The 13,843-nt window shown below is 35.9% G+C and overlaps 1 protein-coding gene across 1 annotated transcript in view; it reads left to right on the top strand.

Annotated features, from left to right (window-relative positions):
• Positions 1–13,141, top strand: part of PCDH9 (protocadherin 9) — a 1,071,425-nt gene extending 1,058,284 nt beyond the window's left edge. Inside the window, exon 5 of the mRNA XM_061133585.1 lies at positions 12,285–13,141. Within this exon, the coding sequence (XP_060989568.1) occupies positions 12,285–12,658 (374 nt within the window). The 3' untranslated portion in view covers positions 12,659–13,141. The remainder of the gene's footprint in view (positions 1–12,284) is intronic.
• Positions 13,142–13,843: the final 702 nt, after the last annotated feature.

The following is a 13,843-nucleotide window of genomic DNA, read 5'->3' as shown; positions in this document are numbered from 1 at the left end:
TTGTTGATGAGAGTCCTATTATATCTGCAAATCGCCTTTTACCATTGTCTTAGTACAAGCTGCTTTAACAGAATATCATAGACTGGCTTTAACAAGGGACATTTATTTATCACAATTTAGAAGGCTGGGAGGACTAAGATTAAAGTACAGGCAAAATAGGTGTCTGAGGAGTTCCCCCTTCCTAGTTGGCAAACAGCACCTTTCTTGCTGTACATGTCAGAGAGAGAGAGAGAGAGAGAACAATCTAGTTCTCTGGTCTCTTTTTATAAGGGCACTAATCCGATCACTGTTTCCACTGTTTCCCCAGTGTCAGACTTTATTTTTTCGGGCTCCAAAATCACTGCAGATGGTGACTGCAGCCATGAAATTAAAAGACACTTACTCCTTGGAAGGAAAGTTATGACCAACCTAGATAGCATATTAAAAAGCAGAAACATTACTTTGCCAGCAAAGGTCCATCTAGTCAAGGCTATGGTTTTTCCAGTGGTCATGTATGGATGTGAGAGTTGGACTGTGAAGAAAGCTGAGCACCAAAGAATTGATGCTTTTGAACTGTGGTGTTGGAGAAGACTCTTGAGAGTCCCTTGGACTGCAAGGAGATCCTACCAGTCCATCCTAAAGGAGATCAGTCCCAGGTGTTCATTGGAGGGACTGATGCTGAAGCTGAAACTCCAATACTTTGGCCACCTCATGCGAAGAGTTGACTCATTGGAAAAGAGCCTGATGCTGGGAAGGATTGGGGGCAGGAGGAGAAGGGGACAACAGAGGATGAGATGGCTGGATGGCATCACCGACTCAATGAACATGAGTTTGACAACTCCGGGAGTTGGTGATGGACAGAGAGGCCTGGCGTGCTGCGATTCATGGGGTCGCAAAGAGTCGGACTGTATAATGATGCAATTTCACTTACAAGTGCAGATAAAGAACACTGAGCAGGATCTGGAAAAAGCTGTGGTGTCATCAAATGACTGAAACACAGAGGCTAGTAAAGGCCTAGAGAAATCAGGAAAAGTATAACAGCTCCAGGGAATTTGTTAGAACAGAAATTTCAAAGCTCTGCCTTAAATTTATAAAACGAAAATTACTGATTGTGGTCATGCAATTTATATGATAAGCCCTCCAACTAACTCTGATTCAAGCACATATTTGAGAACTTTAAATCGTGTAGAACACTGGGAAAGTATCCCATGGAGATAGGTAAGTACTCAATATGCTTGCATCTCCAAGAGAGGGCCTTGAAATGAAGCAACAGCATTTGGGAGATCCTTAGAAATGAAGGAACTCAGGACCCCAGATTTACTGAATCTGATTCTGCATTTTAACATTTTCTCCAGGTGGTTCATATGCACATTAACATTTGAGAAGTACTGATCTACAGTCTATTAATTCAAAGTTATGGTAAAGTCTATGTGTAAACACACACACACACATATCCCTACAGATCACATGGGATAGCTTATTCTTTTTTTTAAAAAAGAAAATCTTTCAGACAGTCTTTAAAATTTAAAATTTGTGAAGCCTTTAAATGTTTAACAATTTACCAAAATGTTTTTCACAAATTTCCCATTGCTTAAAATAACCAAGGACAAGTCTCTACACCCTTTGGAGACCAGGAGAAGTAGAATGTCTATCCAGAGACTCAGGAGGGAACAGGGCTGCATTTAAGGGTCCCAGGTGAAAATTATCAGAGAACTGGGGAAATAAAAACAAATTTCACCAGTTTTTCTATTCTAATTAAATACACCTGAAATATGAGAGGGTGGAAACTATGTGAAGATAAATTACTTCACAGTATTATGTACTACTGGTCTGGATTCAGACAAGTACCTGAGAGTTTTTTAAGAGGTGGTAAGATTATATAAATTGCTTCTTCATAAACTTTAATCTCAGTCTGAAATTCATCTGTAATGAATTATTTCATTTCTTCATACCTGAGATTGCTCCTAAAAATGTGTTGCATATCAAATAAGATTTACTGTGATTTTTTGAGAAGTTATATAGATTGTAAGAAATGAACAGTAATTCAGGAAATATCAGTATATGAATAACTTTGTAAAATGAAAGACAAAATATGAGAAAAAAAGTAGTGAACTATAGGAGAAAGAAGATACAGCTTGCAATAATGTAAATAAGCTATTGCATACCATGCAATAGGGTAAAAATTTAAGTTAATTTAAATAATCAGTAACCTTAGACCATTGTCATTTCATTGATTGCAACATGTAATGTGAACAGTGAATCAATAAAATTATCTAAGATATTTTCTTACCAGCCATAGGTTTAGCAGATGAGGAAAAAAAAAGGGACCTGATATTCAAGCCATGCTATAGAAAGCTAAAGATTTATAAGGAGGCACTCTCCATTCTTTGTGAGCTATAAAGTCTGTCCAAATAGCAATATCCTCTCTGGCAGAGAATCTGCTGCTCAGGCTGGCCATGTGTTATTGCATTTGGACTGACTCCATCCGCAAATGTTGACTTTTCATCTGTGACCAAGGGAAAAAAATCTATATGAGGAACAGAACGTGTAAAACATTTAATCCTTGTTTACTTGTTAACCAAAGGTTTTGTCAGATCCTGCTGGTATGAGATTTCTATATTTATTTCTCAAGGTGACTGTAGATGCTGTCACAATTTTGAGTTTAAATTTGAGCTATAAATTAAAAGTTAGATTATAGCTTTTACTTAGATTAGTAAATATAAATACTTGTTCCAATCATACTTTCACATTCCAGGACTTAATATGATGTAAGTAATACACTACAGAAACAGTTGATTTATAATTTCTTTGCTCTATCTTGGACTTTTCATTATTAAAATGAAAATAACACTGAAAATGTGATTATCTATGACAAACCACAGCGATATTTAATAAAGGCATAAAAGGCTGGTAGATGTCATGCATCAAAATTTAATCCTTGGCTCTCAGTTTTTAGATGAGTAACTAGGAAATAGTGAATCTAATATTAATTTCACAAAGTTTATACTAATTCATTGATTTCAGTTCAGTTAAGTCACTCACTCTTGTCTAACTCTTCGCGACCCCATGGACTGCAGCACGTTTGTCTTCCCTATCCATTCATTGTTTTACTGGGGCTCAAATCTATTTCTGTTGGCCCGAGTTATGATGATCACCTGACCTGAGATTTATGAACTAGTTCTGAATTTAGATATTCTGTACAATAATCTCTTGAACCTAACGTGATCAAACAAAAATTATTCAGTGAATGAATGAAAAATATTTTTCCCATAGGCATAGTCAAGTTTGCCAGATTTATTTTTGCATTCAGACTGTCCACATAACTATTCTATACTATTTTATATGCAAATCTTGTAAGAACACCGCGGCAAGACAAAGAGCGTGCTGGAGTATTAAGAGGCTTTATTGGGCAATCACTCCCGGGGAGAGCTCCCAACCGCGAGCAGGGAGAAAGCGGGAGTCTGCAACCTGCTGGAAGGGGGCAACACTTATATACCCTGGCGGATGCGGAAGTGGCGGGACCTTTCCATATATGGTTAGAATCGGGCTCTAGCGTGCTGATTGGACTTTTCAGTCTCGTGTCAGTTTTTGATTGGCCGGAGTCTTGGCGGCTTTGCGTCCATTAGTCTGCCTGGCAACGGGCTGTTGATTGGTGGATGTCCGTGGGACTTGGACTTTCCGGCGGGGGCTTCTCTGTCAGCATTTTCCGGCTGGCGCTTTCCCGCCTGCCGTCAGCGTGACCTTTCAAATCTGAGTTTAGATGGGATTGAAATTTGTACCCATTAATTGTTTCTCTAGGCAGAGTAATAACTCATATCTATTCCCATGTAACGTTGATTTTAAATTATCAATTGGTTATAGGATGATGTGATCTAAAATAGAGATCATATAACAAAAGGGAATGTGAGCAATGCTGAACAGGTTCCTCGGTTTTCATGTCAACTCTCATATTCAAAATTAACTTTGACCATTTTTAGACTGGAAGTAAATTAATCAATTTGATTCATATCTGAAACTCATCAATAGTGTGTGGAGATAATAGGAGGCCCCATCAAGTGACTTAGCTTTCTACTCAGGGTAATCCATGATAAGAAACTGTTATCACTGCTGCATTTTATCTCACAAAAATTTAAAAGACTTAGAAATAAACTGTGGAGAAGGCAATGGCAACCCACTCCAGTACTCTTGCCAGGAATATCCCATAGATGGAGGAGCCTGATAGGCTGCAGTCCATGGGTTCGCTAGGAGTCGGACACGACTGAGCGACTTCATTGTCACCTTTCACTCTCATGCATTGGAGAAGGAAATGGCAACCCACTCCAGTGTTCTTGCCTGGAGAATCCCAGGGACTGGGGAGCCTGGTGGGCTGCAGTCTATGGGGTCGCACAGAGTCAGACACGACTGAAGCGACTTAGCAGCAGCAGCAGCAACAGAAATAAACTGAGGGTGAAAATGATATAGTAAAAATACTAAGTTTTTTTTATATTGGTCTCTTAGAGATACTAAAATTACCTACAAGTGTAGTAGGTGAGAATTTTTGTTTCTCTGAAACTTTTTATAGGAAGTTGAGTAGGGAAAGGAGCAAGTATAATTAAGATTTTTCTCAGTAAATCAATAGCAAGTACAAAACAAAGTAATAGGATAAAAAGCTACTGAAAACCAGAAATTTTGTTAAAACAAAAAATTTTATCACTGGGCCTAGAAATCAGGTAAACTGCTTCAGCAAGTTCAAGTCAGTGGATGCATCTTCCACTTTAAGATGTTTAGTGATGCACAACTCTTTGCATACTACATTCATGCTACCTTTTAAGGTACTTTCTCTGAGGAAAATACAGTAAAACTGGAACTTAACAGTTGTTTTGCATAAAAATGATGGTATATGGTCTAACCACAAAAAGACCATTATAACATGACAATCAGATATGTTTTGCATGAAAGAGGTATTTTTCTGTAATAAAATCTGAATGAGACAAAAACTGAGAGGTGATAAATTTGAACCAAAATGATATAAAAATGACATCTATTTTACAACTCAATTTTGACAGTCTGTTTAGTCTTATTTTACCCAATAGGAAAAATTCTAAGGAAAATTTATTCATGTAAAAGTCCAAACTGTCATATAGTTTGAAATCTAATGAGAAATATGAAAGTTCTCATGATTTTTTTACATGTCAGTTTATCAGTTTCGATCTTTGGAAATAAAGGGTTTCAAATCATCAGGTTGAAAAGCAGGTGGACACCAGGCCAGAAGGCACTTGTTAATTACAGCAGTGAGTTAATCAATGAAGTAACAGTTCTGCTTCTGGGTATAACAAAATGAGATCAAAGCTCATTCAAGTATGCTGCCATTGAAGTATAGCTGGAGATCCATTAAATTGGATAGTTTCACATTTTGAACCTGCACATTAAAAGTCAGCAATTCAAGCAGCTCTATGACAGCTGTTAATGCCTAAATCATAGAAAAGGTTGTTGGTTTTTTTTGTTTTTTTTTTTTTTTGTTTTTGGTTTTGAGCAGGAAGGTGAATTGGGTGAAGATGGAGAGGGAAATACATTGAGACATAATATAAACATTAACTGAGACGACTTTCAAGTAGCTTTTCCTGTGCTTTCGTTTTCACTTTCAGCGTTTAAATGCAGTGACAGATGGCTTGGACAGTTTTATCAACATTTGTGTCTTTAGACATTCAAAAACCAAGAAAGATAACCAAACTCATAGATTGCAGATTGTGAGAGGAGAAAAGTAATTTAGATTTTTTTTCCAAATCAATATATATTTCAGTGTTAAAAAAAATCATGATAGGGTTTTTAAAATACTTTTAAAAAATAAAACGGAAGTAATTAGTATAAGGCTGAAATTATAGAAAGTATTTATAAGCAGTTTTAAATCCTGATCTGGATTCTAAGTAGATATTGTATAACATGACAGAAATAGGACATCAAAATTTATGAAAAATTTGGAGAAGTAGGGAAGCGTAGTGCACACATGCATGCACATGCACGCATGCACACACACAATTTCAAAATTTATTAAGAATCCAGCACATTTCTGATACATGTAATACATGTTAGATATTCAATAAACACTTGTTGAGGGAATTACAAAAAATAAATACAATTATTCATCAATTAAGACAACCTCTTATAGTGATGACATTAAAAATAATTATATGTCAATGATAAAGGATAATATTTCAGTGCATATAGGTTTTGCAGTATTAGCAAAGGAACCCTGATATTTTAAATGCTATATATTTGATGGAGAATCATGAATTATTTTCAATTACATTTTGAAAATAACAACATTAAATATTAATGCTTTATGAAGAATGTCTTTTGCCTTTTTAAAAATGTAAAACAATTCAGTAAGTGGTTCTAAAAATGAGAAAAATTAACTGGAAATGATTTAATGTTTAAGATGCTTCAGATTATACACTTTTAAAGGACCAGGATATTTAGGAAATCAGTAGAATGACTGTGTTCTCTTTAATAATTCATGATAAAAATGTTTTTATTTTTTCTACCAATTCATGACACAGACTTAATGGAAGAGAACTTGGACACATTGCTATTTCTCAAAATAAAACCCATATTGTGTGTGTGTGTGCTTCAGGGCAATCACTGGAAATTATACATAGGTCAAAATAAAAAGAGTAAAATTTTCCTTGTTTAACATCAGGTCCTAAAATAGAAACTTCCCAGAAAATAAACAAAGTAAATTTTCCAACAATGTAGCTCAATTATATGAGCAAATTGCTGTAATGAGGGTATATAGATAGATAGGTAGATCTCTATATAGATAGATGGCGGTTGGACCCACAGTTCTGTTATCCTGGCTGGTCACTTTCCCTTTTTGAGTAAATTCATATCCCACCACTTCCCTTCTAGAGCTCTCATACTTGTAGGTCATGAATCACACACCCTAACTGTTGGAAAGGTCAGGTTGTCAGATAACTTGAGACAGCCTCTGCGCCCTAGAATCTGAAAAATTATTCAAATCAGTCAATCCATAGCCGGCGCTCGGAACCTAGCTCCTCCCACCCTGGTTGGCGATACATAAACTGTCCACTACAATTCTAGCTTATTTTTATGCTGTTCTTGGTACAACCTTCCGTGGGGCCCTGCCTGGTGGCCTTTTTTAGGGCTATAGGTAACAAAACCTTGCTTTCATGCAATTGCCATCATTGTGTTGTGTCCCACTTTGTGATGAATCTTTACATTTTGTAAAGTAATCAGATACCTAAAAGACTGACCTAAGAATCTACAGAACCTCTGTAAATTTATTTACAGACTTTATCAGAACCTTTCAAATTTATTTACAAGAATGAATCACATATACATTTTTCAAAGAGCAATTAACACTATTTAATGGAACAATATTTTTGTAAGTTAAAGATTTTATAAAAAAAAAAAAGATTTTATATAGTACACACAAATGTTAACTGTAAATGTCTTAAAATTATCAGTTATCTGTAAGAACTTTCAGAAAAATGTAGAAATTTTATAGCTTGGAACAAAGTACCTCTGTTGCCTTGTGAAGACACAAGCCTCCTTGAATTCTACCTCCTTCGCAATGACACCCTTTTTTTGTCTCTTGGTTGCTGCTTTTAAGGCAATTATTTATTTCCCAGGGTAGACGCACAGTTCCATGCGGACAGTGTTGACATCTGCTTTGTTAACTGCTATTTTCCCAGTGCCTGTCACAGTGTCAGCATATAGTACATGTTCAGTAAATATTTATGGAATAAATAAATGTTATCAGTTCTGAAAAATAATGCACACTGTTTTGTTAAAATGTGTCACTCAGTGCTGAAGGTTTCAGGTCCACACAACACACACACACAGTGTTCTCACTTCTTGGGTAATACCGTTAATTTAATAAGATAGTAATGTATATTGAATAAGACTATTTAAAAAATAATCTTGCATACTCTCTTTTTATGTACTCTATAAAATCCTGATGCTATTGATATTTCTAAGGTAGCTAATAATTCCCCCCTCCCCCCCACTTTGGAGCTATTAACAAGAAAAGAAAAATGTACTAGTGATTCTGGAATACTAAAAGTTAAGAATTGATTGGTAGACCTAAAGATATATTATATATTGATTATCTCTATTGGTCTAAAAAGGAGTGAACATATTTAACAGAGAAGTTAAATAATCCACTTATTAACTGTCATAAGTATTGCTAAGGCAAAGAGATTTGTTGTTGAGGAAGCTTTTGGTATGATATTTATGAAATCAGCATATTCTGATTACTTAAGTTCTGCCTTTTAAGTGGAGGATATCTTTAAAAATTTCTCAGAACATTTTCAACCTCATAAAAATTTAATTAACAATTAACATTGTGCATAAATCATTGCTATTGTTTAGCACCAGGAGAAATCAGAAAACAGATCATTACTTTTTTTTCATCAATGGATTTTAAATCTAGTTGAGAGAAAACAAAAATAAAAATATATACACATGAGCGTACAGACCCTAAAGACAAAAGACAAAAATGCCATAATGTAAAAGTTGAATGGGCTCAATTAGGGAATTTGTTATGCATTAGAAAGGCAGTCCCAAAGAAAAGCAATTCCAAAGAATGCTCAAACTACTGCACAATTGCACTCATCTCACATGCTAGTAAAGTAATGCTCAAAATTCTCCAAGCCAGGCTTCAGCAATATATGAACTGTGAACTTCCAGGTGTTCAAGCTGGTTTTGAAAAAGGCAGAAGAACCAGAGATCAAATTGCCAACATCCACTGGATCATCGAAAAAGCTAGAGAGTTCCAGAAAAACATATATTTCTGCTTTATTGACTATGCCAAAGCCTTTGACTGTGTGGATCACAATAAACTGTGGAAAATTCTGAAAGAGATGGGAATACCAGACCACCTGACTTGCCTCTTGAGAAACCTGTATGCAGGTCAGGAAGCAACAGTTAGAACTGGACATGGAACAACAGACTGGTTCCAAATAGGGAGAGGAGCACATCAAGACTGTATATTGTTACCCTGCTTATTTAACTTATATGCAGAGTACATCATGAGAAACACTGGGCTGGAAGAAGCACAAGCTGAAATCAAGATTGCCAGGAAAAATATCAATAATCTCAAATATGCAGATGACACCACCCTTATGGCAGAAAGTGAGGAGGAACTAAAGAGCCTCTTGATGGAAGTGAAAGAGGAGAGTGAAAAAGTTGGCTTAGAGTTCAACATTCAGAAAACTAAGATCATGGCATCCGGTCCCATCACTTCATGGGAAATAGATGGGGAAACAGTGGAAGCAGTGTCAGACTTTATTTTTTTGGGCTTCGAAAATCACTGCAGATGGTGATTGCAGCCATGAGATTAAAAGACACTTACTCCTTGGAAGGAAAGTTATGACCAACCTAGATAGCATATTAAAAAGCAGAAACATTACTTTGCCAACAAAGGTCCATCTAGTCAAGGCTATGGTTTTTCCAGTGGTCATGTATGGATGTGAGAGTTGGATGGTGAAGAAAGCTGAGCACCAAAGAATTGATGCTTTTGAACTGTGGTGTTGGAGAAGACTCTTGAGAGTCCCTTGGACTGCAAGGAGATCCAACCAGTCCATCCTAAAGGAGATCAGTCCCAGGTGTTCATTGGAGGGACTGATGCTGAGGCTGAAACTCCAATACTTTGGCTACCTCATGTGACGAGTTGACTCATTGGAAAAGACCCTGATGCTGGGAGGGATTGGGGGCAGGAGGAGAAGGGAACGACAGAGGATGAGATGACCGGATGGCATCACCGACTCGATGGACATGAGTTTGAGCAAACTCCTGGAGTTGGTGATGGATAGGGCGGCCTGGTGTGCTCCGATTCATGGGGTCACAGAGAGTCGGACACAACTGAGCGACTGAACTGAACTGATCTGTGGAAATCTTCCCAGTGCATACAAGAAATGAATTAGCAAAGTTAGGGAAGCTTGCTGTGGTACATGGGAAGCAAACTGCCTCTTGATAGAGTCAGTAATTAAATGAAAACAAGCCAGGCTAAAGCATTTTCTAGGCCTATGATTCCAAAATCAAAATGTGTTAGCTTTGTGGATACAGAGTCACTGAATACACCAAAGCGAACCTATAAGGGAGAAATTAGTTTGAAGTTTTAAAGTGTGGGCAAAATTCAGAGGACAGAGAAAGGTTCACAGAGAAGGCTAAATTAAATATCCCAGTGAGTAAGTGATCATTGAAAGTTTGTGAGAGAAATAGTTTTAAGTAATGAACATATGTTTTAAAAAATAAAACTGTTTGCTTTTGAGGGGATGGGACTATGAATCACATGGGAAGGAAGTTTACTGTTATTCTAAAGAGCAGACTTCACATTTCAAAACAGACTAAAATTTCAGTAAGGGTACATTTTAAGCACTTGGTTTTTTTTCCCTTTTCACATCCAGTGTCCATTCTGATGCTGTCTGTGTATAGTCAGGTATTTGCCACCAACAGTTACCTATCTCAGCAAGTTTTTTTTTTTTTTTTTTTTTTAACATGGAAGAAATAACTAGAATATTATTAAGACAAATAGATATTAATATAAATACTCCACAATTATTGGGCATTTAAAGATATTAGTAATGCTAACTTGGATTTTAGCAGAGACCTGCATTCCAATTGTTGGCTCTTTTAGTTGTTGAGTAGGCAAACTTGCAGGCATGTTTTCTTCTACATTTCTATTCTGATGACTCTCAGCTTTTGAAAATGTTTTATTGCTCTAGCATTCTTGCCTATCTGATACTTAACCTCATTTGTAAAATCAATTCCTAATTTTCAAGCTATCACTTATCACTTGACTGTTTAATCAAGGGAAAGAAAACAGGACAACAAAAAGCCCAAGTTAACCCTTGACCATTTGACCCTTGATCATTTAACACTTACTGTTTTTCAGTACAGAACTGATTTTCTCTTTGTATAATCAGAGAATAGTTTGCTTTCAAAATCATGGTTAAAATGTTTCAGAGTGCCTTCTGGCAAAAAGAAAAAAAAAAAGAGAGAGAGAGAGAAATACCTATGATGACTTTTTTCTCTTTGAATATTATACTCTATGTGTTCCAATTTGCAACTTAGCTAGACTTTCACTCTAGTGAAATTTGGGTTATTTAATACATTTATAAATCAAGAAAATAGGTTAAGCTTGGAAGGAACCACATGGGATCTTTATTTACTTGGATTTCACAATGCTTGAAGTCAACCAGGTGTGTCTTTAGTAGCATACTTTAGTTAAAATATTCTTTAAAATTATTACTTAAATTAAAAAGAATGTTGCAAAGTTATTTTAATGAATTTCATATTAAGATATGTTTACATGGAAGATCATTTTGTATAACCATTCACAGTATTTATATTTAATATTATATTTCAAGTAACACTTTTTGTATTCTTGGAGTTTTTAATCAACATCTTATGGCATTGTACATAAAATTTTGTAAATTTCATTATTTCTCATGAATGAATGTGAGTTTTTGTTGAGAATTAGGACATAAATCAGTAATAATACATATGTCATAGAAAAAGTTGATCTGAAATGATATGTCATGGGTATATTTGTTTACCCATATCTATATATCTACTTATTTTTGATCTGTCTATATCTCTAGATATAAAATGGCTTAAGGGAAAGAGTAATTCTTACCTTCAAAACAAGGAATTTTATTCCTTCTATGTAATTCTTAAAAGAATAGGATACTACTCAGCCATAAAAAAGAATGGATTTCAGTTTTAATGAGGTAGATGAACCTATAGCCTGTTACACAGAGTGAAGTAAGTCAGAAAGAGAAAAACAAATATAGTGTATTAATGCATATATATGGAATCTAGAAAAAGGTATTGATGAACCTATTTTCAGGGAAGGAATGGAGAGGCAAATCTAGAGAATGAACTTGTGGACACAGTGGTGGAGGGAGAGAGTGGGACAGATGGAGAAAGCAGCATCAACATGTATACACTATCAGATGTGAGATGGATAGCTGGTGAGAAGCTACTGTGCAGCACAGGAATTACAGTCTGCACTCTGTGATGGCCTGGAGGGATGGGATGGGAGAGGGCAAGAAGGGGAGAGAGGGGATCTGTGTATAATTATGGCTAATTTGCATTGTTGTATGGCAGAAACCACCACAATATTGCAAAAATTAAAAAGTGGAAAAAAAAAGGATGGGGAGTCAACTCTATGAATTGCTTAACTTAATACAATTTTCATGAGAAAAGAGATCACCAGTGCAGTTTTTCTCTAAGGATATAATTTAAAATGAAAACTCTAACCACTCTCTTTCGTTATTTTTTCTGTCTCTTGTCCTCTGCAGATGGGCCTCTGGGCCCCCGAGGATTAGCTGAAGCCACAGAGATGTGCACTCAAGAGTGCTTGGTTTTGGGTCACTCTGATAATTGCTGGATGCCTCCTGGCTTGGGCCCATATCAACACCCTAAATCTCCTCTCTCAACCTTTGCACCCCAAAAAGAATGGATCAAGAAGGACAAGCTTGTGAATGGGCACACCCTGACCAGAGCCTGGAAAGAAGAGAGCAACAGGAACCAGTTCAATGACCGTAAGCAGTATGTCTCCACTGAAGGCCATTTCAACAATGGCAGCCACATGACAGACATTCCTTTGGCAAATCTGAAGTCTTATAAGCAAGCAGGAGGTGCTATTGAGAGTCCTAAGGAGCACCAACTCTAAAGAAAAAGGCCATATGGGACCTAAGGACTTTAATCTAAATAGACATGCTAATACCGTGTGTGTCAGAGCTTTATGTATTCAATAGATCTCTACAACTATGCCCCTTAGAGCAGGGATACCCATAATTTTGTGTTGGCACCATGGAGGATACAATGTTTTATCACATAAGAGAGAAGATAGTCCTACTAGCCATATGATCTTATTTACTAGGATTGATTAAACTTTCCAGAAGTATCTCCATTGTGCAAATATCTTTTTTTAAATTGCATTTTATTTTGACCCTGGACTGCTGCTATGAATAATAGAATATGCATTTGGAGAGTAAGGAAGTTCCATGGATTAGAGTGACTGACAGACATATCCAGTTAGAAAATTGTGCTCTTTTTGTCACTGATCTGTGCTGAGACTGCTATACTTGACATTATACTTCAAACAGAACTTAAAAAGATAAGCATTAAACCTATTGTGCTGTTAACAACATTAGTGGACACTTGTAAGTCAATCAGTGTTAAAGTATTTGTAAATAGAAGCAAGTTATTATTAACAACTTTTGTGTACTTATATCGTTCACCTAAAAATGTTGTAGCATAATTCTGTGTTTTCTGGTTGCTTCTTTCCTTTTTTTGTTTGCCTCTTTGTTGTTATTTTTGTTGTTTCTTTTAGTGAGGTGTTTCTGCGTTAGTAGTCTGTCTTGACACACATTGTTCAAAAGATCTCAAATACTTGTGTTTAAAGAAAAGGTTCTGGAATCTTGCTTCTTTTATGATAGCTTATGTTGCTGGAATTCTAAAAAATAAAGATGAAAAATGAAAACTTCATATATAAAAGGACTTCTGCAAAAGCTTGAAAATTCAGAACCTATTTTCTTGACATCCTTATTTTCAAAGTAGGCAAAAGCAAAATCACTTATTTAGTAGCATTAAGTGAGATACTAATGGGAAAGTGTTATCTTTCAGAAAGTGGAGTAATATCCTGTGCTTGTCACTCATGCAGAATTAATATATTAAATTAGCATATATTAAAGAAAATTAATATTCAAAATAGTTTCAATTGGGCAAATGTGTGTCTACAACTTTATTGAAATGACAGTTTGTGTTGATCCTCATATATAATAATGTTGTTGTAACACAAGTGTTAGACCATAGCCACAAAATATTTAATGTGTTGTGCCTTCATGATGTAACA

Source organism: Dama dama, chromosome 30 (genome assembly GCF_033118175.1).
Source record: "Dama dama isolate Ldn47 chromosome 30, ASM3311817v1, whole genome shotgun sequence".
NCBI classification, from domain to species: Eukaryota; Metazoa; Chordata; class Mammalia; order Artiodactyla; family Cervidae; genus Dama; species Dama dama.
The sequence above is the reverse complement of the archived record's forward strand: the minus strand, read 5'-3'. Positions and strand labels throughout refer to the sequence as shown.